At 52.1% G+C, this 22012-nt stretch overlaps 1 protein-coding gene across 5 annotated transcripts in view; it reads left to right on the forward strand.

The window, feature by feature from the left end:
* Positions 1-22012, forward strand: part of LOC144610448 (zinc finger MIZ domain-containing protein 1-like) — a 99913-nt gene that overhangs the window by 16217 nt on the left and 61684 nt on the right. For 2 of the 5 annotated variants that reach the window (XM_078429125.1, XM_078429126.1), the window contains exons 3-5: positions 6108-6235; positions 6850-6963; positions 8757-8862. In XM_078429125.1, the coding sequence (XP_078285251.1) occupies positions 6167-6235; positions 6850-6963; positions 8757-8862 (289 nt within the window). In that variant the 5' untranslated portion in view covers positions 6108-6166. Of the gene's footprint in view, positions 1-6107; positions 6236-6849; positions 6964-8756; positions 8863-13380; positions 13653-22012 lie in introns of those variants that run through there. The other 3 variants (XM_078429127.1, XM_078429128.1, XM_078429129.1) reach the window with 3 other exon arrangements.

The raw sequence follows: 22012 nt of genomic DNA on the forward strand, positions 1-22012 counted from the left end.
GGCGGTCCCGTACGGGACAAACTAATTTAGCCCAAAATACGGGCGGCACGGTAGCGCAGCGGTAGAGTTGCTGCTTTACAGCGAATGCAGCGCCGGAGACTTAGGTTCGATCCTGACTACGGGTGCTGCACTGTAAGGAGTTTGTACGTTCTCCCCGTGACCTGCATGGGTTTTCTCCGAGATCTTCGGTTTCCTCCCACACTCCAAAGACGTACAGATATGTAGGTTAATTGGCTGGGTAAATGTAAAAATTGTCCCTAGTGGGTGTAGGATAGTGTTAATGTACGGGGATCACTGGGCGGCACAGACTTGGAGGGCCGAAAAGGCCTGTTTCCGGCTGTATATATATGATATGATGATGATACGGGATGTCCCGGCTAATACGGGACAGTTGGCGACCCGACCAGTGACCCGGCAATGCCACCAGGACGACGGGCGTTCAAGGTCAGGTTAACAACTATACAACCACAACAACTGCGACTTGAAAATGGCTCCAGTTCTGGTGACTCTGTACTGTGTCAGTGTGGTACTGGGGCAGACACAAAACGCTGGAGTAACTCAGTGGGACGGGCAGCATCTCTGGAGAGAAGGAATGGGTGACGTTTCGGGTCGAGACCCTTCTTCAGACTGATCAGTGTACTAATGCTACACACATGTACTTAGTGTTGCCAACTGTCCCGTATTAACCGGGACATCCCGTGTTTTGGGCTAAATTAGTTTGTCCCGTACGGGACCGCCTTGTCCAGTATTAGTAGGGTTGCCAACTTCCTCACTCCCAAATACGGGACAAAGGGTGACATCACCGCCCCGCGCCCCACGTGACCTCACCCCGCCAACGGCCACGTGCTCCCGCTCCACCAATGGCGGCCGCCTGGATGGGGTGAGGTCACGTGGGGCGCGGGGCGGTGACGTCACCTTGTCCCGTATTTGGGAGTGAGGAAGTTGGCAGCTTAACTTGTACTGTAGCTGAGATGCTTATCTAAGATATATCTAAGTGCTTATGTGTGGTGAACTGTGTACAAAAAAGAATTTCACTGTACCTCGGTACATGTGGCAAATATAGTACCGTACCAACACGCAAACTCCACACAGACAGCACCGGAGGTCAGGATCGAGCCCGAGCCTCTGGCGCCATGAGGTGCCACCGCAAGTACACAGCAATAACGTCCCATTGAACCAATCAACAACAAACAAACACTCTGCTTTATGTGAGGATGCAAAGAACTGCAGGCATAGCAATCCTGAGCAAAAGACATAGAAACATAGAAAACAGGTGCAGGAGTAGGCCATTCGGCCCTTCGAGCCTGTACGCACCGCCATTCAATATGATCATGGCTGATCATTCAGCTCAGTAGCCTGTACCTGCCTTCTCTCCATACCCCCTGATCCCTTTAGCAAAAAGGGCCACATCTAACTCCCTCTTAAATATAGCCAATGAACTGGCCTCAACTACCTTCTGTGGCAGAGAATTCCACAGACTCACCACTCTCTGTGTGAAGACAGAATGCTGGAGGAACTCAGCGGGTCAGGCAGGTCTGTGGACCCTTCTTCAGGCCCCTGAGGCATCATCAGGCCATTCCCTCCACAGATGCTGCCCAACGCGCTGAGTTCCTCCAGCACTTTGGGTTTTGCTGAAGATTCCAGCGTCTGCAGTTCCTAGTGTCTGTGAAGGTTTGTGGCTGTGTTGCCCCAGCCTCTCCCCTCCCCATCCCCCTATCTCTCCCTGTCCTCCCCCTATCTCTCCCTCCCCTCCCCTCCCCATCTCTTCATCCCCTCTCTCTCTCTCCCTCCCCTCTCTCCCTCCAGTCATCCTGGGTTCGGGTAAATGGGATGCAGAGCAGATATTGATTCTCTTGAGGACACTGAAGAGATTAAACTAATAAACGTCTGTGGAGGAAAAGGACCTCCTTTACTCTGTTCTGTTTTTGTTGCACTGATATCCCCCTCACACATCCCCCCCCCCCCCCCCCCTTCCGACGCAGGAGAAGATTCGCTATCTTTGTCAATGAAAGCCTCTGAGGCTTTTAACCTTGTGCGTTACAAATGACCTTGGCACACAGACACGCATATAAACAGACGCACACACACACGCACAGACACACACATAAACACACGCAACGCACACACAGTCACGCACATAAACACAGACAGATACGCATGTAAACACACAGACACAGATACGCATATAAACACACGAACACGCACACATACGCGCGCGCACACACACGCATATAAACACACAGACACGCACACACATACACGCACACACATGCAAACAGACATGCACGAACACACACACAGACATACATATAAACACACAAGCACACAGATTCATACGTGCACGCACATGCACACCCAAACACGCATATAAACACACACACAGACACACATATAACACACATACACAGACACGCACAAGCATATAAACACACATGAACAGATACGCAAATAAACACACGCACAAACACATATAAACACACAGATTAAGGTACACACATGCACACACATGCACACGTGCACATATGCACAAGCATGACAAACACACGAAGTGACACAAACACACATGCACATACACACAGAGATACACAGACAGAGATATTTACGTTTGTTAAGTCAGGGTGGTACAATGGACGAGTTACTGCCTCATGGTGCCAGGGACCCGAGTTTGATCCTGACTTTGAGTGTTGTCTGTGTGGAGTTTGCATGTTCTCCCTGTGACTGCTTAGGCTTCCTCCCACATCCCAAAGGTGTGCGGGTTTGGTGGTTAATTGACGTCTGTAAGATGCCCCTAGTGTGTGCGAAAATGGAAATGGGTGATCAATGGCCAGCGGGGACTGGGTGGGCTGAAGGGCCTGCTTCCATGGTGTATTTTTCAATTGAGGTGTGCAAGATCATGAGGGGAATAGATTGGGTAAATGCACAGAGACTATTACCCAGAGTAGGGGAATCAAGAACCAGAGGATATATAAGGTGAGAGGGGAACGATTTAATAGGGACCGGAGGGGTAACTTTTTTACACAAAGGGTGGAGGGTGTATGGAACAAGTTGCCAGAGGAGGTAGTTGAGGCTGGAACTATTGCACCATTTAAGAAACAGTTAGACAGGTACATGGATAGGACAGGTTTAGAGGGATATGGACCAAGCACAGGCAGGTGGGACTAGTGTAGATGGGGCATGTTAGTCGGCGTGGACAAGTTGGGCCGAAGGGCCTGTTTCCGAGCTGTATTACACTATAACTAATTAATTTCCATCTTCTCTTTGAACCCGGTGATATGATGGAGAAGAGAAAAACATTTTTATATATTCCATCTGGGCCCTTTGCAAGTATCTGCTCAGAATAAGCTTGCCAAAACAGAGCCACCACAGTCATAGAGTCCGGAAACAGGCCCTTCGGCCCAACCCATGCCGACTATCATGTCCCAGCTACACTAGTCCCACCTGCCTGCATTTGGCCCATATCCCTCGAAACCTGTGCTATCTATGTACCTGCCTACATGTTTCTTAAACATTGTGATGGTACCTGCCTCAACTACTTCCTCCAGCGCCATGTTTCATGCACCCACCACCCTCTGTGTAAAGAAAAATGTTGCCCCTTGGGTTCCTATTAGATCGTTATTGGTGATCATTTTCCAATGTCCTATAAATTCAGGATCAGTTCCTGTGGATTGGAGGGTAGCTAATGTTATCCCACTTTTTAAGAAAGGAGGGAGAGAGAAAATGGGGAATTATAGACCAATTAGCCTGACATCAGTGGTGGGGAAGATGCTGGAGTCAATTATAAAAGAAGAAATTGCGGAACATTTGGATAGCAGTAACAGGATCGTTCCGAGTCAGCATGGATTTACGAAGGGGAAATCATGCTTGACTAATCTTCTGGAATTTTTTGAGTATGTAACTAGGAAAATGGACATGGGAGAGCCAGTGCATGTGGTGTACCTGGACCTTCAGAAAGCCTTTGATAAGGTCCCACACAGGAGATTAGTGGGCAAGATTAGAGCACATGGTATTGGGGGTAGGGTGCTGACATGGATAGAAAATTGGTTGGCAGACAGGAAACAAAGAGTGGGGATAAATGGGTCCCTTTCAGAATGGCAGGCAGTGACTAGTGGGGTACCGCAAGGCTCGGTGCTGGGACCGCAGCTATTTACAATATACATTAATGACTTAGATGAAGGGATTAAAAGTAACATTAGCAAATTTGCAGATAACACAAAGCTGGGTGGCAGTGTGAACTGTGAAGAGGATGCTATGAGGATGCAGGGTGACTTGGACAGGTTGTGTGAGTGGGCAGATGCAGTTTAATGTGGATAAATGTGAGGTTATCCACTTTGATGGTAAGAACAGGAAGGCAGGTTATTATCTGAATGGTGTCAAGTTAGGAAATGGGGAAGTACAAAGAGATCTGGGTGTCCTTGTTCATCAGTCACTTAAAGTTAGCATGTAGGTACAGCAGGCAGTGAAGAAAGCTAATGGCATGTTGGCCTTTATGACAAGAGGAGTTGAGTATATGAGCAAAGAGGTCCTTCTGCAGTTGTACAGGGCCCAAGTGAGACCGCACCTGGAGTACTTTGTGCAATTTTGGTCTCCAAATTTGAGGAAGGACATTCTTGCTATTGAGGGCGTGCAGCGTAGGTTCACTCGGTTAATTCCCGGAATGGCGGGACTGTCGTATGTTGAAAGACTGGAGCGACTAGGCTTGTATACACTGGAATTTAGGAGGATGAGAGGGGATCTTATTGAAACATATAAGATTATTAAGGGATTGGGCATGTTAGAGGCAGGAAACATGTTCCCAATGTTGGGGGTGTCCAGAACCAGGGGCCACAGTTTAAGAATAAGGGGGAGGGCATTTAGAACTGAGATGAGGAAAAACTTTTTCAGTCAGAGAGTTGTAAATCTGTGGAATTCTCTGCCTCAGAAGGCAGTGGAGGCCAATTCTCTGGATGCTTTCAAGAGAGAGCTAGATAGAGCTCTTAAAGATAGCGGAGTCAGGAGGTATGGGGAGAAGGCAGGAACGGGGTACTGATTGTGAATGATCACATTGAATGGCGGTGCTGGCTTGAAGGGCCGAATGGCCTACTCCTGCACCTATTGTCTATTGTATCCCCCTCACCTTAAACCTATGTCCTCTGGTCCTCGATTTGCTTACTCTGGGTAAAAGACTATTACTCTGGGTAAGAACCAAGAATCACCCCATCCCCGGGCACTTTCCCCTGCAACCGCAGGAGATGCAACACCTGTCCCTTTACCTCCCCTCTCAACTCCATCCAAGGACCCAAACAGTCTTTCTCAGTCCGCCTTAACCAACCTGATCTCCCGGTGGCAGAGCACTTCAACTCCCCCTCCCACTCCCAGTCTGACCTTTCTGTCATGGGCCTCCTCCAGTGCCATAGTGAGGCCCACCGGAAATTGGAGGAACAGCACCTCATATTTCGCTTTGGCAGCTTGAAGCCCAGCGGTATGAACATTGACTTCTCCAACTTTAGATAGTTCCTCTGTCCCTCCCTTCCCCTCCCCATTCCCAGTCCTCCCTCTATCTTCCTGTCTCCACCTATATCCTTCCTTTGTCCCGCCCCCCTGACATCAGTCTGAAGAAGGGTCTCGACCCGAAACGTCACCCATTTCTTCTCTCCTGAGATGCTGCCTGACCTGCTGAGTTACTCCAGCATTTTGTGAAATAAATTACTCTGGGTAAAGGACTATTACTCTGGGTGAAGGACTATTACTCTGGGTAAAAGAGTCATCGAGTCCTTTGGCCCAACTTGCCCACACTGACCCAGATACCCCATCGAGTGCCAGTTGCCAGTGTTTGGCCATTATCCCTCTCAAGCTTTCATAAGGTCATGGATGATAGAAGAATTAGGCCATTCGACCCATCTACTCCGCCATTCAAACATGGCTGATCTATCTCTCCCTCCTCACCCTATTCTCCTGCCTTCTCCCCATAACCTCTGACACCCGTACTAATCAAGAGTTTCTCCTATCCTCTCATCTAAACAAAGTGACCTGTGAGCTGCCGTAACGATTCTGCTTGCTGCTTTGGACCTCGCTGTTCTTTGTTCCGTGACTGTGATTGACCAGAGCTGAACCGCACTGTCCACTTTCAGGTGAGCCTTGGTCTGGGGAGGAGAGAGTGGACGCGTAGTGGACACCAGTGGCCGAGAGGATGAACAGCCTGGCATCACTGGACAGACACGTCCAGCAGACCAACGACCGGCTCCATTGCATTAAACAGGTGGGTTGCCACACTGTCAGTGACCAGCATCACTCAGAGATCAACAACGCTCACAAGCACAGAGTGCTGGAGTAACTCAGCGGGTCAGGCAGCATCTGTAGAGAACATGGTTAGGTGATGTTTCAGAGTACTGGAGTAACTCAGCGGGTCAGGCAGCATCTGTGGAGAACATGGATAGGTGATGTTTCACAGAGTACTGGAGTAACTCAGCGGGTCAGGCAGCATCTTTCGAGAGAAGGAATGGGTGATGTTTCGGGTCGAGACCCTTGTTCAGGCCGATTAAAGATCGTCCGAGGGTCTCCAATGAGGTAGGTGAAGGTCAGGACCACTCTCTAGTTGGTGAGAGGATGGTTCGGTTGCCTGATAACAGCTGGGAAGAAACTGTCCCTGAATCTGCAGTTGTGTAACAGTGTATTCACCAAAACGTCACCTTCTTCAGAAGAAGGGTCTCAACCCGAAACATCACCCATTCCTTTTTCTCCAGAGATGCTGCCTGTCCCGCTGAGTTACTCCAACTTTTTATGCGAATCTTCGAACTACAGGGGGTGTTGCTCTGTGTAATAAATGGTCTGGACACTGCTGAAACCGTCTCTCTCTCTCTCTCTCTCTCACAGCATCTACAGAGCCCTGCAAGTTTCCAAACAGCCGCGCAAGAACTGCTGGACTGGTGTGACGACCCTCGTGCCTTCCAAAGAGCTTTTGAGCAGAGTCTGATGGGATGCCTGTCGGTACGGTCCCTGATACACAACTCACAGAGTGGATGTGGAGAGGATGTTTCCACTAGTGGGGGAGTCTAGGACCAGAGGTCACAGCCTCAGAATTAAAGGATGTTCCTTTAGGAATGAGATGAGGAGGAATTTCTTTAGTCAGAGGGTAGTGAATCTGTGGGATTCTTTGCCACAGACGGCTGTGGAGGCTAAGTAATTGGGTATTTTTAAGGCGGAGATTGACAGATTCTTGATTAGTACCGGTGTCAGGGGTTATGGAGAGGAGGCAGGAGAATGGGGTTAGGAGGGAGAGATAGATCAGCCATGATTGAATGGTGGAGCAGACTCGATGGGCCGAGTGGCCTAATTTCTGCTCCCCCTCTCTCCTGTGTCTCCTCCTCCCAATCCCCCAAGATTCCAGCAACTGCAGCTCCTGTGTCTTCATTAAAGACATGGTCGTTTCATTTCTTTAGTTTAGAGATACAGCACGGAAACAGGCCCTTTGGCCCACCGAGTCCATGTGGATCAGTGATCCTCGCACACTAACACTACGCTACACACTCTAGGGACAATTATACATTTATACCAAGCCAATAAACCTACACACCTGCACGACTTTGGAGTGTGAGAAGAAACCGAAGATCTCAGAAAAAACCCACTCGGTCACGGGAAGAATGTACAAACTCCGTACAGACGGCACCCGTAGTCGGGATGGAACCCGGGTCTCTGGCGCAGTGAGGCAGCAGCTCTACCCGCTGCACCACCGTGCTGTATCTTGAACTGCGGGGCTGTGAATAAGAATGTCATTGTTCTGTTTCAGAACGCATGGCAATAAATCACTCTTGACTCTCCCATTTAATAATGTAGGCAGCCTTTTTGAAGCAGCACCTTCGATGGTGCATAAATCAATGCTGATACCACCCAGGGAGACTGTGTACTGACAGCCAATTTAACTAGTAAGTGAGGCGGCACGGTGGCGCAGTGGGTAGAGCTGCTGCCTCACAGCGCCAGAGACCCGGGTTCCATCCTGACTACGGATGCTGTCTGTACGGAGTTTGTACGTTCTCCCCGTGACTGCGTGTGTTTTCTCCGGATGCTTCAGTTTCCTCCTACACTCCCAAGACATTCAGGTTTGTTGGCTAATTGGCTTCTGTAAAATTGTAAATTGTTCCTGGTGTGTGTAGGATAGTGTTAATGTACGGGGTGATCGCTGGTCGGCACGGACTTGGTGGGCCGAAAGGCCTGTATCTAAAGTCTAAAAGTCTAAAGTATAATAAAATGGATGGCTCAATTGTAATCATGTATTGTCTTTCCACTGATTGGTTGGCAACAAAAGCTTTTCACTGTACCTCGGTACATGTGACAATAATAAACTATATCACTAAATCTAAACTCAGTAAAGTTTGTAGGAAAAAACCTGCAGATGCTGGTTAAAATCGAAGGTAGACACAAAATGCTGGAGTAACTCAGCGGGTCAGGCAGGATCTCAGGAGAAAATGATTGGGTGACGTTTCGAGTCGAGACCCTTCTTCTGACTGATGTCAGGGAAGGGGGCAGGACGATGTCTGAAGAAGGGTCTCGTCCCAAAACATCACCCATTCCTTCTCTCCCTAGATGCTGCCTGAGACGCTGAGTTACTCCAGCATTTTGTGTCTACCTTCAGTAAAGTCTGATTGGGCTGCCACATAGGATGGTGGTGAGAGTGGCGTGATGAGGCTGTTCGGCCCATCATTGTCCTGCTGGATCGCTGCTGTTTAGACGGGCTGTGCTGGCCTTGTGGCCATGTGCTGACCCACTGCTCTCCTTGGTTACAGGTTGTAAGTCATGTGTCGACCCAGCAAGGCTATGACGTGGAGCTGGCTTACCGGCTGCTGGCAGTTTGCACTGGTCACAGGGAGAGGTTCAGCCCCAAGTGTGCAGGTAAGTCATGGTGCTGGAGGTGACTCAAACCCGTCACATCCTCAAACAACAGTTGGTCGACGCAAGGCCGGGAACACAACCAGCGTCCTGTGTAGCAAAAAGGAACTGCAGAAGCTGGTTATAAAAAAGGACACAGAGTGCTGGAGTAATTCAGCGGGTCAGGCAGCATCTCTGGAGAACATGGATAGGTGACGTTTCACAGAGTGCTGGAGTAACTCAGCGGGTCAGGCAGCATCTCTGGAGAATATGGATTTGTAACTACGTGAGCTTTCGGGTCAGGGCCCTTCTTCACACCATGCACATTCATAATGGCTGTGGTTAGTGTGTCGTGATCCAGAGCCTGATGTGATGGTGATCAAAAGACGAAATTGCGGAGCATTTGGATAATAGTAACAGGATTGTTCCGAGTCAGCATGGATTTACGTAAGGGGAAATCATGCTTGACTAATCTTCTGGAATTCTTTGAGGATGTAACCAGGAAAATTGACAGGGGAGAGCCGGTGGATGTGGTGTACCTTGACTTTCAGAAAGCCTTTGACAAGGTTCCACATAGGAGATTAGTGGGCAAAATTAGAGCACATGGTATTGGAGGTAGGGTACTGACATGGATAGAAAATTGGTTGACAGACAGAAAGCAAAGAGTGGGGATAAATGGGTCCCTTTCAGAATGGCAGGCAGTGACTAGTGGGGTACCGCAAGGCTCGGTGCTGGGACCGCAGCTATTTACAATATACATTAATGACTTGGGTGAAGGGATTAAAAGAACCATTAGCAAATTTGCAGATGATACAAAGCTGGGTGGCAGTGTGAACTGTGAGGAAGATGCTATGAGGTTGCAGGGTGACTTGGACAGGTTGTGTGAGTGGGCGGATGCATGGCAGATGCAGTTTAATGTGGATAAGTGTGAGGTTATCCACTTTGGTGGTAAGAATAGGAAGGCAGAATATTATCTGAATGGTGTCAAGTTAGGAACAGGGGACGTACAACGAGATCTATGTGTCCTAGTGTATCAGTCACTGAAAGGAAGCATGCAGGTACAGCAGGCAGTGAAGAAAGCCAATGGAATGTTGGCCTTCATAAGTTGAGTATAGGAGCAAAGAGGTCCTTCTGCAGTTGTACAGGGCCCTAGTGAGACCGCACCTGGAGTACTGTGTGTAGTTTTGGTCTCCAAATTTGAGGAAGGATATTCTTGCTATTGAGGGAGTGCAGCGTAGGTTTACTAGGTTAATTCCCGGAATGGCGGGACTGTCATATGTTGAAAGACTGAAGCGACTAGGCTTGTATACACTGGAATTTAGAAGGATGAGAGGAAATCTTATCGAAACGTATAAGATTATTAAGGGGTTGGACACGTTAGAGGCAGGAAACATGTTCCCAATGTTGGGGGAATCCAGAACAAGGGGCCACAGTTTAAGAATAAGGGGTAGGCCATTTAGAACTGAGATGAGGAAAAACATTTTCAGTCAGAGTTGTGAATCTGTGGAATTCTCTGCCTCAGAAGGCAGTGGAGGCCAATTCTCTGAATGCATTCAAGAGAGAGCTGGATAGAGCTCTTAAGGATAGCGGAGTCAGGGGGTATGGGGAGAAGGCAGGAAAGGGGTACTAATTGAGAATGATCAGCCATGATCTCATTGAATGGCGGTGCTGGCTCGAAGGGCCGAATGGCCTCCTCCTGCACCTATTGTCTATTGTGATGTGTTTTTACAAGACCATGAGACCATGACACCAAGACCATGAGACCATGACACCAAGACCATGAGACCAAGACACCATGAGACCAAGACCATGACCATGAGACCAAGACCATGACCATGAGACCAAGACCATGAGACCAAGACCATGAGACCAAGACCATGAGACCAAGACCATGAGACCAAGACCTTGAGACCAGAAGACCAAGACTATGAGACCATGAAACCATGAGACCAAGACCATGAGACCAAGACCATGAGACTGAGTCCACGAGACCAAGACCATGAGACCAAGAGATCAGAAGACCATGAGGCCAAGACCATGGGACCAAGACCATGAGACCAAGAGACCGTCCATGAGACAATGAGACCATGAGACCAAGCCCATAACAGCATTGATGTGCAGAGGGATCTTGGTGTCCAAGTTCATAGCTCACTGAAGGTGGCAGCACAAGTGGAGAGGTAAATAAGGCGTGAGCAATGCTTGCCTTGATCGGTCGGGGCATTGAGTATAAGTGTCAGGACGTCATGATGCAGCTTTATAGGACTTTGGTCAGGCCGCATTTGGAGTATTGCGGCAGTTCTGGTCGCCCCATTGCAGGAAGGATGTGGAGGCTTTGGACAGGGTGCAGAGGGGATTCACCAGAATGATGCCGGGGTTTCAGCTCCAGGGAGAGATTGGACAGACTTGGATTGTTTTCTAAGGAATGTTAGAGACAGAGGAGATCTGACAGAAGTTTATAAAATTGTAAGAGGTGTAGATGAGGTCGACAATCAGAACCTCCTTCACAGGGAGGAAATGTCCGACACTAGGGGGCAGAGCTATACGGTGAGAGTATGGTGACACTAAACTGATCCCCCCCTCCCTCTCTCCCCTTCCCCTCTTCCACCCCTCCCTCCATTCCTCTCCCTTTCCCCTCCCCCAACACCCCCCCTCCCCTTTCCCCTCCCTCCTTTCCCCTCCTCCACCACTCCCTCCCCTCCCCATTCCCCTCCTCCACCACTCCCTCCCTCTCTCCCCCCTTTCCCCTCCTCCACCACTCCCTCTCTCTCTCCCCCCTTTCCCCTCCCTCTCTCCCCCCTTTCCCCTCCCTCTCTCCCCCTTTCCCCTCCCTCTCTCCCCCTTTCCCCTCCCTCTCCCCCCTTTCCCCTCCCTCTCCCCTCTTTCCCCTCCCTCTCCCCTCTTTCCCCTCCCTCTCTCCCCCTTTCACCTCCCTCTCTCCCCCTTTCCCCTTCCTCTCTCCCCTTTCCCCTCCCTCTCTCCCCCTTTCCCCTCCCTCTCTCCCCCCTTTCCCCTCCCTCTCTCCCCCCTTTCCCCTCCCTCTCTCCCCCCTTTCCCCTCCCCTTTCCCCCTTTCCCCTCCCTCTCTCCCCCCTTTCCCCTCCCTCTCTCCCCCCTTTCCCCTCCCTCTCTCCCCCCTTTCCCCTCCCTCTCTCCCCCCTTTCCCCTCCCTCTCTCCCCCCTTTCCCCTCCCTCTCTCCCCCCTTTCCCCTCCCTCTCTCCCCCCTTTCCCCTCCCTCTCCCCCCCTTTCCCCTCCCTCTCCCCCCCCTTTCCCCTCCCTCTCCCCTCCCTCTCCCCCCCCTTTCCCCTCCCTCTCCCCCCCCTTTCCCCTCCCTCTCCCCCCCCTTTCCCCTCCCTCTCCCCCCCCTTTCCCCTCCCTCTCCCCCCCCTTTCCCCTCCCTCTCCCCTCCCTCTCCCCCCTTTCCCCTCCCTCTCCCCCCCTTTCCCCTCCCTCTCCCCCCCTTTCCCCTCCCTCCCCCCCCTTTCCCCTCCCTCCCCCCCTTTCCCCTCCCCCCCCTTTCCCCTCCCTCCCCCCCCCCTTTCCCCTCCCTCCCCCCCCTTTCCCCTCCCTCCCCCCCCTTTCCCCTCCCTCTCCCCCCTTTCCCCTCCCTCTCCCCCCTTTCCCCTCCCTCTCCCCCCCTTTCCCCTCCCCCCCTTTCCCCTCCCTCTCCCCCCTTTCCCCTCCCTCCCCCCCCCTTTCCCCTCCTTTCCCCTCCCTCTCCCCCCCTTTCCCCTCCCTCTCCCCTCCCTCTCCCCCCTTTCCCCCCATCTCTCCCCCCCTTCCCCCCCCCTCCCCCCCCCCTCCCCCTCTCCCCCCCCCCTCCCTCTCCCCCCCCTCTCTCCCTCTCTCCCCCCCCCTCTCCCCCTCTCTCCCCCCCCCTCTCTCCCCCCCCCTCTCTCCCCCCCCTCTCTCCCCCCCCCTCTCTCCCCCCCCCTCTCTCCCCCCCCTCCCTCCCCCCCCTCTCTCCCCCCCCTCCCTCCCCCCCCTCTCTCCCCCCCCTCCCTCCCCCCCCTCTCTCCCCCCCCTCTCTCCCCCCCCTCCCTCCCCCCCCTCCCTCCCCCCCCTCTCTCCCCCCCCCTCCCTCCCCCCCCTCTCTCCCCCCCCTCCCTCCCTCCCCCCCCTCCCTCCCTTTCCCCCCCCCCTTTCCCCTCCCTCTCCCCCCCTTTCCCCTCCCTCTCCCCCCCTTTCCCCTCCCTCTCCCCCCCTTTCCCCTCCCTCTCCCCCCCTTTCCCCTCCCCTTTCCCCCCCCTTTCCCCTCCCTCCCCCCCCCCCTCTCCCCCCCTTTCCCCTCCCTCCCCCCCTTTCCCCTCCCTCCCCCCCCCTCTCCCCTCCCTCCCCCCCCTCTCCCCTCCCTCCCCCCCCTCTCCCCTCCCTCCCCCCCCTCTCCCCCCCTTTCCCCTCCTCCACTACTCCCTCCCTCTCTCCCCCCGCCCGCCCGTGATGAGCCGCACAGATCTCCGCTCCTCGACCAGTGTGGGAGCAAAGGTTGCGGATTGCTGAATAATCGCGGTGCGTGAAGAACGGAGCGGAGCGGGGCGGGGCGGGCACAGACACAGACACGGACACGGACACGGACACGGACGGGGACAGAGAGAGAGAGGGGCCAGAGAGAGAGAGAGAGGGGCCAGAGACACTGACAGACACACACACACAGACGGACAGGGACAGAGACACAGTAGAAGCAGAGACAGAGACAGAGACAGACGGGCGGAGGCGGCGCGGTCCTTTGTTGTCCGGCCCCGGTCCCGGCCATGAAGCAGCAGCAGCAGCGGCGCTGACGCCGGCCCGTCACTGGGACACATCGGCCGGTGTGTGGGTGAGTGAGTCCCGGGGGCTTGTGGCCGCGATACTGGGGAGGGTGCGTGGAGCAGCCCGCTGGTTGTTTGTGCAGGGCTGGGGCTGGGAACAAAAGGCAGCAGTCAGAGTGTGTGCGGGAGGGGTGTGGGGGCTCCGTGCTGCCCACAGGGATGTGCCTCCCCTCCCGGCTGCATGTGGCCTGCGTTTGTAACTTTGTTGGTGGCGGAGTTAAAGGCGAGAGTTGCTGTTAAACAGCAAGTGGGCAGCGCTGGGCGTTGCACCCACCGGCCGCTGCTCCTTCACTGCTCCACCTTGGAGCGTGAAATCGGCCTGAATCCTCATTGCCATTTAATAACATCGTCAGCACTTCACACAAGGCTGTGTGTGTGTGTATTGGGCAGTGTTGGGACTGTGTGTGTAGCGGGGGGGCTGTGTATTGGGCTGTGTGTGTGAGGCTGTGTATTGGGCAGTTTGTTGGGGCTGTGTGTGTGGGGCTGTGTATTGGGCTGTGTGTGTGAGGCTGTGTTGTTGGGGCTGTGTGTGTGGGGCTGTGTATTGGGCAGTGTTGTTGGGGCTGGGCTGTCCTGATGTGTTGGACTATAATCCATAGGAGCAGAATGAGGCCATTCGGCCCATCGAGTGCTCTGCCAGTCAATCAATGATACACTGCTATGTTGTAGCTACATGTACTGAGGTACAGTGAAATGCTTTGTTTAACACACAACACGGTGAAATCACACAATTTACAGAAGCCAATTATAAGAATTATAAAGTGACTCCTCATCCTCCTGCGCTCCGAGGAATAAAGTCCCAGTCTGCCCAATTCTCCCTGTAGCTCAGACCCTCGAGTCCTGGCAACATCCTCGTAAATCTTCCCTGTACTCTTTCTAGTTTAATCTCATAAATCTTCTAGTTTAATTTCTAGTTTAATTCTAAACTTTCTAGTTTAATTCCTGTATATCTTCTCTGCACCCTCTCCAGCTTGACTCAGCTCTCTAACGGCGGCACGGTGGCGCAGCGGTAGAGTTGCTGCTTTACAGCGAATGCAGCGCCGGAGACTCAGGTTCGATCCTGACTACGGGCGCCGTCTGTACGGAGTTTGTTCGTTCTCCCCATGACCTGCGTGGGTTTTCTCCGAGATCTTCGATTTCCTCCCACACTCCAAAGAAGTACAGGTTTGTAGGTTAATTGGCTGGGCAAATGTAAAAATTGTCCCTAGTGGGTGTAGGATAGTGTTAATGTGCAGGGATCACTGGGCGGCGCGGACCCGGTGGGCCGAAGGGCCTGTTTCTGCGCTGTATCTCTAAATCTAACCACGTCCCTTCAATACCCTTCCCACGTGTTACCATTCACCTACACACTGGGAGCACTTTACACCTTCCTATTCGCCTACCAATGAGGGAAGAAACCGAAGCACCCAGGGAAAACCCACACGGTCACAGGTAGAGCGTGCAAACTCCACACGGACAGCACTCGAGGATGGAACCTGGTCAATGAAGGTGAGAGGCAGCAAACTGCTGGTAGTGCTGGAGTATCTCAGCGGGCCAGGCAGCATCTCTGGAGAACATGGATAGGTGACGTTTCACAGAGTGCTGGAGTAACTCAGTGTTTCAGGTCGAGACCAGATCTGAAGAAGGGTCCCGACCTAAAACGTCTGTTATCCAGTCCCACCACAGATGCTGCCTGACCCGCTGAGTTACTCCAGCACTTGGAGCTTTGCTGGGGATGCCAGCATCTGCGGTTCCCTGGCTGTGTGTCTGTGCTCTACCCATGTGTGTCTGGTGTATAATCTGCAGCCATGCACCTGCCACCTGCAGAAGCAGATCCCGACCGCGGTCACCCACGTCGATTATATGTGTGCTCAGCTGGATCTCTGGAGACGTCTTGCTCCAATTACACACAGCTCTGGTGGGACTGCATCTGTAACGTTGCGTGCAGGGTTGGTCTCTGCACCAGAGGCTGGGAGCGTCACACAGGAGGCGGCAGCAAACAGTCGTCAGCCCTCCCAACACGGGTCCTCATCATCCCTCTAGACAACATCTCTGTTGAAGGGTCTCGGCCAGAAACGTCACCCATTCCTTCTCTTCAGAGATGCTGCCTGAGCCGCTGAGTTACTCCAGCACTCTGTGAAATGTCACCAATCCATGTTCTCCAGAAATGCTGTCTGACCCGCTGAGTTACTCCAGCACTCTGTGAAATGTCACCTATCCATGTTCTCCACAGATGCTGCCTGACCCGCTGAGTTACTCCAGCACTCTGTGTCTATCGTTGTTCGGGGTTTGTTAGGTGGACATGGAGATAATGTTAGTTTGCATTCAGCCATTTCTCCCTCTATCCCTCCCATTCCCTGCCTTCCCGCCCTTCCTGCCCTCTCATGCAGAGGGCATGAGGGCCGAATGGCCTTACTTTGCTACCTCTGCCCTTGTAGAAACACGGAACAGCAGGTGCTGGTTTATATCAAATATAAACACAGAGTGCTGGAGTAACTCAGTGAGTCAGGCAGCATCTGTGGAGAACATGGATAGGTGACGTTTCACAGAGTGCTGGAGTAACTCAGTGGGTCAGGCAGCATCTGTGGAGAACATGGATAGGTGACGTTTCACCGAGTGCTGGAGTAACTCAGTGGGTCAGGCAGCATCTGTGGAGAACATGGATAGGTGACGTTTTAGCTTTGAGACTGAAGAACGTTCAGAATAAGGATGATTTCTTGCCTGAGGATGCACTGCTGCTTCTTGCAGCGTCTGCATGTAAATGCGTGTGTGTTGAGGTGCTTCAGTGCACACATGCATGCACCTGCTGTGCTGCAGAATCTTTAAGATGCGAGGGGTGAATAGTGAAAGGCCCGGATAGAGTGGATGTGGAGAGAATGTTTCCACTAGTGGGAGAGTCTGGGACCAGAGGTCATAACCTCAGAATAAAAAGATGTTCCTTTAGGAAGGAGATGAGGAATTTCTTCAGCCAGCGGCCACGTGCTCCCGCTCCACCAATGGTGGCCGCCCGGGCCGGGTGAGGTCACGTGGGGCGCGGGTGATGATGTCACCCTTTGTCCCTTATTTGTGAGTGAGGAAGTTGGCAACCCTACCCGCTGGGTATTTCTCTGCTTTGGTGACATGGTGATACTGTGCCCTCGTTACTCATTAACACCAATGAATGACCGCACCCAAACTCACACATCGCAGTGGAATTTTAATCCCGCTGAATACAACTTTTTGCCATGTTATTAACTGTTGGGAAATAACCTGACTGTTTCTGTTGAGAGTGGGAGGGGTGTAGGAAATAACTCCAGATCCTGGTTTAAACCGAAGATAGATGCAAAATGCAAGAGTAACAGCGGGTCAGAGAGCATCTCTGGAGAGAAGGAATGGATGACGTGTCGGGTCGAGACCCTTGTTCAGAGTGTGGGATGGGGGATAGGTTCCAGTCAGGGGTTGTTGCAGCTGCAGGGAGTGAATCTCCTTCAATCTAAGGCCGTGCGTCTGGGTCAGTATTGTGACGGCGTTGTGTAAGGACGCGAGCACGCGTGTTCCACTGGAGAACCACGCGATGCTGCTGGTTGTAAAGGGATGTGCCTCAAACGGGATTTGCTCAAGTCGGCATTGGTGAGTTAGAAACATAGACAATAGGTGCAAGAGTAGGCCATTCGGCTCTTCGAACCAGCACCACCATTCAATATGATCATGGCTGATCATCCAGAATCAGTTCCCCGTTCCTGCTTTCTCCCCATATCCCTTGATTCCGTTAGCCCTTAGAGCTCTCTCTTGAAAACATCCAGTGAATTGGCCTCCACTTCCTTCTGTGGCAGAGGATTCCACAGATTCACAACTCCCTGGGAGAAAAAGTTTTTCCTCATCTCATTCCTAAATGGCCGACCCCTTATTCTTAAACTGTGTGACCCCTGGTTCTGGACTCCCCAAACATCGGGAACATTTTTTCTGCATCAGCAGTTGCAGTTCCAGTTGAGCCGAAGGGCCTGTTTCCATGCTGTATAACAAACTCTGCAAACAATTCCTGTTAGATCCAGCCAGCGTTGTGGAACATTAAATGAAAACAATGAACTGCAGAGACAGGAAGCTTAAAATAAAAATAATAGCAATAGGGAAGTCCAACAGGACTTGGCAGACTGTGGTCATAAGGAATAGGCACAGAATTAGGCCATTCGGCCCATCAAGTCTACTCCGCCATTCAAACATGTCTGATCAATCTCTCCCTCCTAACCCCATTCTCCTGCCTCCCACCATAACCCCTGACATGGGGTTCTCCAGAGATGCTGTCTGACCCGCTGAGTTACTCCAGCGCTTTGTGTCCTTTTGTGTAATAGCATCTGCAGTTCCTTGTTTCTATTAAATTATCAGGTGTAAGTTAGGATCTGACTTTTACTTCACTCTTTTAATAGACTCCTTTTGTTAAAGTTCATGGTCAACTTGTTCCAGTGAAGGTAAAAGAGCAAATGTCAAGATTAGGGCACCTTGGCTATTGATGGACATGTCGGTACTATCATTTGTTCAACATCTGAGAAACATTTGGACAGGTATGTGATAGGTTCAGCGGGATAGGGGCCAAACGCAGGCAGAATTATAATTGATTGCGTGTAATTCTTCGAGTTAGAGTCGCACAGCGTGGAAACAGGCTTTTTGGCCCAACTTGCCCACACCGACCAACATGCCCCATCTACACTCGTCCACACGCCCGCATTTGGCCCATATCCCTCTAAACCTGTCCTATCCATCTACCTAAACCTATCCCATCAATCCAAATATGTTTTTACTTGCGTTACTCGATTAATTATAATCTATAGAGAGAGGAACAGCTCAGTGATCTTTCATTAGAGGGCAGGGTCACTGACCTGAACTCATACGCTCTGCTTCACTGCTGGATGTTTCCAGTATTTTGTTATTTTTACACTGCGGGACACTGTTTAATCTATTGAAGTGAATGTGATATTAGGTCTAAAATGGGTGGTTGATGGGCAGGGGGAAGGAGTTGCTGCTTTTACTGAGCTGGCTGTGAATGTATTCATGGCTGGTGTTACTGGTGTCCTTTATAACCAATGTAATGAAAGACTTGCATACCGGTTGGTCATTCCTTCTTCTCCCCTCTCCCGTCGGGCAGAAGACACAAGTGCACACCACCAGACTCAGGAACAGCTTCTTCCACACTGGTATCAGACGATTTAGTTTGAAGTCTGAAGAAGGGTCTCGCCCTGAAACATTACCCATTCCTTCTCTCCAGAGATGCTGCCTGTCCCGCTGAGTTACTCCAGCACTCTGTGTTCATCTTTACTGTTTAGTTTATTGTCACGTGTACCGAGCTTTTTGCTGCGTGCTACCCAGTCAGCGGAAAGACAATACATTATTACAATCGATGTGTCCACACTGTACAGATACAGGATAGAGGGGGTAAAAGGAATATTGAACAGCCATCTATAAACAAGGGTGTAGTCCCAATCTTCCAGCCTACCTGGTTGCAACCCATGCACTTTTTACTTATCTGCACTTTTTCTGTAGCTGTAACATTATATTCTGCAGATATTATTTTACCCTTTGCACTCCCTGTTGTACTTGAGCAAGACGTGATTGTACTCATGTTTGGTATGATCGGTCTGGACAGCACGCAAAGTTTGTCACTGTACCTCGGTACATGTGGCAATAATATACCCATACCTCGTGGTCAGACAATGCTGATAGGGGAAAGATTCTCCTTATTTTGAATGATCACAGTTCTAAGTTGGAAGCATCAGTGGGAAAGTGATCATGAGATGAGTACAGTCATTAAACTGGCCAATCCACAATCACTGACAGAAGGGTCTCGACCCGAAACGTCACCCATTCCTTCTCTCCAGAGATGTTGCCTGACCCGCTGAGATACTCCAGCATTTTGTGTCTACCTTCGATCTGTACCAGCATCTACAGTTCTTTCCTACACATGTCATTAGGAGACATCGCTTTGAACTATTTTGGCAAAATATTGTCGTCGCAGTGGTAGAGCCACTGCATCTCAACACCAAAGACCCTGGTTTGATCCTGACCTCAGGTGCTGTCCGTATGGAGTTTGCACGTTATCCCAATGACTGCATGAGTTTCCTCCGGGTGCTCCGTTTTCCAACCAGATCTCAAAGACGTTTGGGTTTGTAGGTTAAGTGACCCTCTGTAAACTGCTCCTTGTACGAAGGGATTGAATGAGAAAGTGATACAAGGTGGAACCAGTTGGACGGGTGATCGCAGGTCTGCACGGACTCGGTGGGCCGAAGGGCCTGTTTCCACGCGATCACCCTGTACACGCGTTCTACTCTACACACTAGGGATAATTTAAAGAAGACAATTAATCTGCAAACCTGCATGTCCTTGGAATGTGGGAGGAAACTGGAGCACCCGGAGAAACCCCACCACAGGAAAAAGGTACAAACTCCATACAGACAGCACCCGTAGTCAGGATCGAACCCGGGTCTCTGGCACTGTGAGACAGCAGCTCTAGCGCGGCGCCACTGTGCCCCCTTGACCTGTGCGGGTCAGAGCCAGACCCGGTATAAGTGTGTCAAGGTGGGTGTAAGTGTGTCAAGGTGCGTGGGTGTAAGCATGTCAGGGCTGGGGCGGGTGTAAGCATGTCGGCTGGGGTTGGCGTAAGGGTGCCAGGGCGGGTGTAGGCGTGTCAGGGCCAGGGCAGGTGTAAGTGTGTCAGGGCCGGGGCGGGTGTAGGCGTGTCGGGGCTGGGGTTGGCGTAAGGGTGTCAGGGCCAGGGCGGGTATAAGTGTGTCAGGGCCTGGGCGGGTGTAAACGTGTCAGGGCCGGGTGTAGGCGTGTCGGGGCTGGGGTTGGCGTAAACGTGTCAGCGCTGGGGCGGGTGCAACCATGTCAAGGCTGGGCGGGTGTAAGTGTGTCAGGGCTGGGGCGGGTGTCGGGGCTGGGGCTGGCGTAAGGGTGTCAGCGCCGGGGCGGGTGTACGCGTGTCGGGGCTGGGGCGGGTGTGAGCGTGTCGGGACTGGGGCGGGTGTAAGCGTGTCGGGGCTGGGGCGGGTGTAAGCGTGTTGATGCTGGGGCGGGGTGTAAGCGTGTCAGGGCTGGGGCAGGTGTAAGCGTGTCAGGGCTGGGGTAGGTGTAGGCGTGTCAGGGCTGGGCGGGTGTAAGCGTGTTGAGGCTGGGGCGGGTGTAAGCGTGTCAGGGCTGGGGCGGGTGTAAGCGTGTTGATGCTGGGACGGTGTAAGCGTGTCGGGGCTGCGCCAGGTGTAAGCGTGTCGGGGCTGGGGCTGGTGTAGGCGTGTCAGGGCTGGGGTAGGTGTAGGCGTGTCAGGGCTGGGTTAGGTGTAGGCGTGTCATGACTGGGGCGGGTAAGCGTGTCAGGGCTGGGGCTGGTGTAAGCGTGTTGAGGCTGGGGCGGGTGTAAGCGTGTCAGGGCTGGGTGGGTAAGCGTGTCAGGGGCGGGTGGAAGTGTGTCAGGGGTAGGATAGGTAAGTGTGTCAGGGATGAGGCACGTAAGCGTGTTAGGGCCAGGGCCGGTAAGTGTGTCAAGCTGCAAGTGCACACACTGGGAATGTGCATGTGTACTCTGGGACATGGGAGCTGTTGTTGGGTCCGTGTGTGAAGCCGGTAGATGGGTGGGTGTGAACCGCTGGGCCGATGCTGAGGGCTCGGGCTTGCTGGGTGTGCATGCTGTGTCTCGAGCTAAGAAGCTCCATCCCTGACCACCCACTGACAGCTACTGGGGCAGCAGTTATTTGATATTTAAATAGCATTTTCTGGCATAGTAATGAGTCTCAGTATCAGCTGCAGATTGACATTGGGCCACGCAGAGAGAGATTAGGTTGGAACACAGAGCTTCAGAAGGCATTTGCTTTTCATTGTGTTGCTGATTCATCTCCCTATGGCCGTCGATCACAATCCCATCTGCTGCCATTTTATTCTGTACCTGTTGTGGTTCTTCCATCTTGTAAGTGTTGGGACTGGGTCTGCAGACAGCATCTTGTATTTCTGGCTGAACCCTGGTGTGGAGAGTTGGGGGTTAGAGGGATGGAGCAAGTGTAGGCACGTGTGGGTGAGACACAGGGCACTTAGAGTCATACAGCACAGAATCAGACACAGAGTGCTGGAGTAGCTCTGGGTCAGGCAGCATCTGTGGAGAACATGGATAGGTGACGTTTCACAGAGTGCTGGAGTAACTCAGCGGGTCGGGCAGCATCTGTGGAGAACATGGATAGGTGACGTTTCACAGAGTGCTGGAGTAACTCAGCGGGTCAGGCAGCAGTGGTGAATGCCTCTGAGACAGGTTGGTGCTGCACTTCCATTGTGCATTTAGGATGTCACCCTCAAGGAGAAATTCCTCCCTCAACTCCGGAGTAGATGTGTATTTGGTTTGCCACAATCATTGTTTTCTTTTGAGTCCAGATGC

Source organism: Rhinoraja longicauda, chromosome 36 (assembly GCF_053455715.1).
Source record: "Rhinoraja longicauda isolate Sanriku21f chromosome 36, sRhiLon1.1, whole genome shotgun sequence".
NCBI classification, from domain to species: domain Eukaryota; kingdom Metazoa; phylum Chordata; class Chondrichthyes; order Rajiformes; family Arhynchobatidae; genus Rhinoraja; species Rhinoraja longicauda.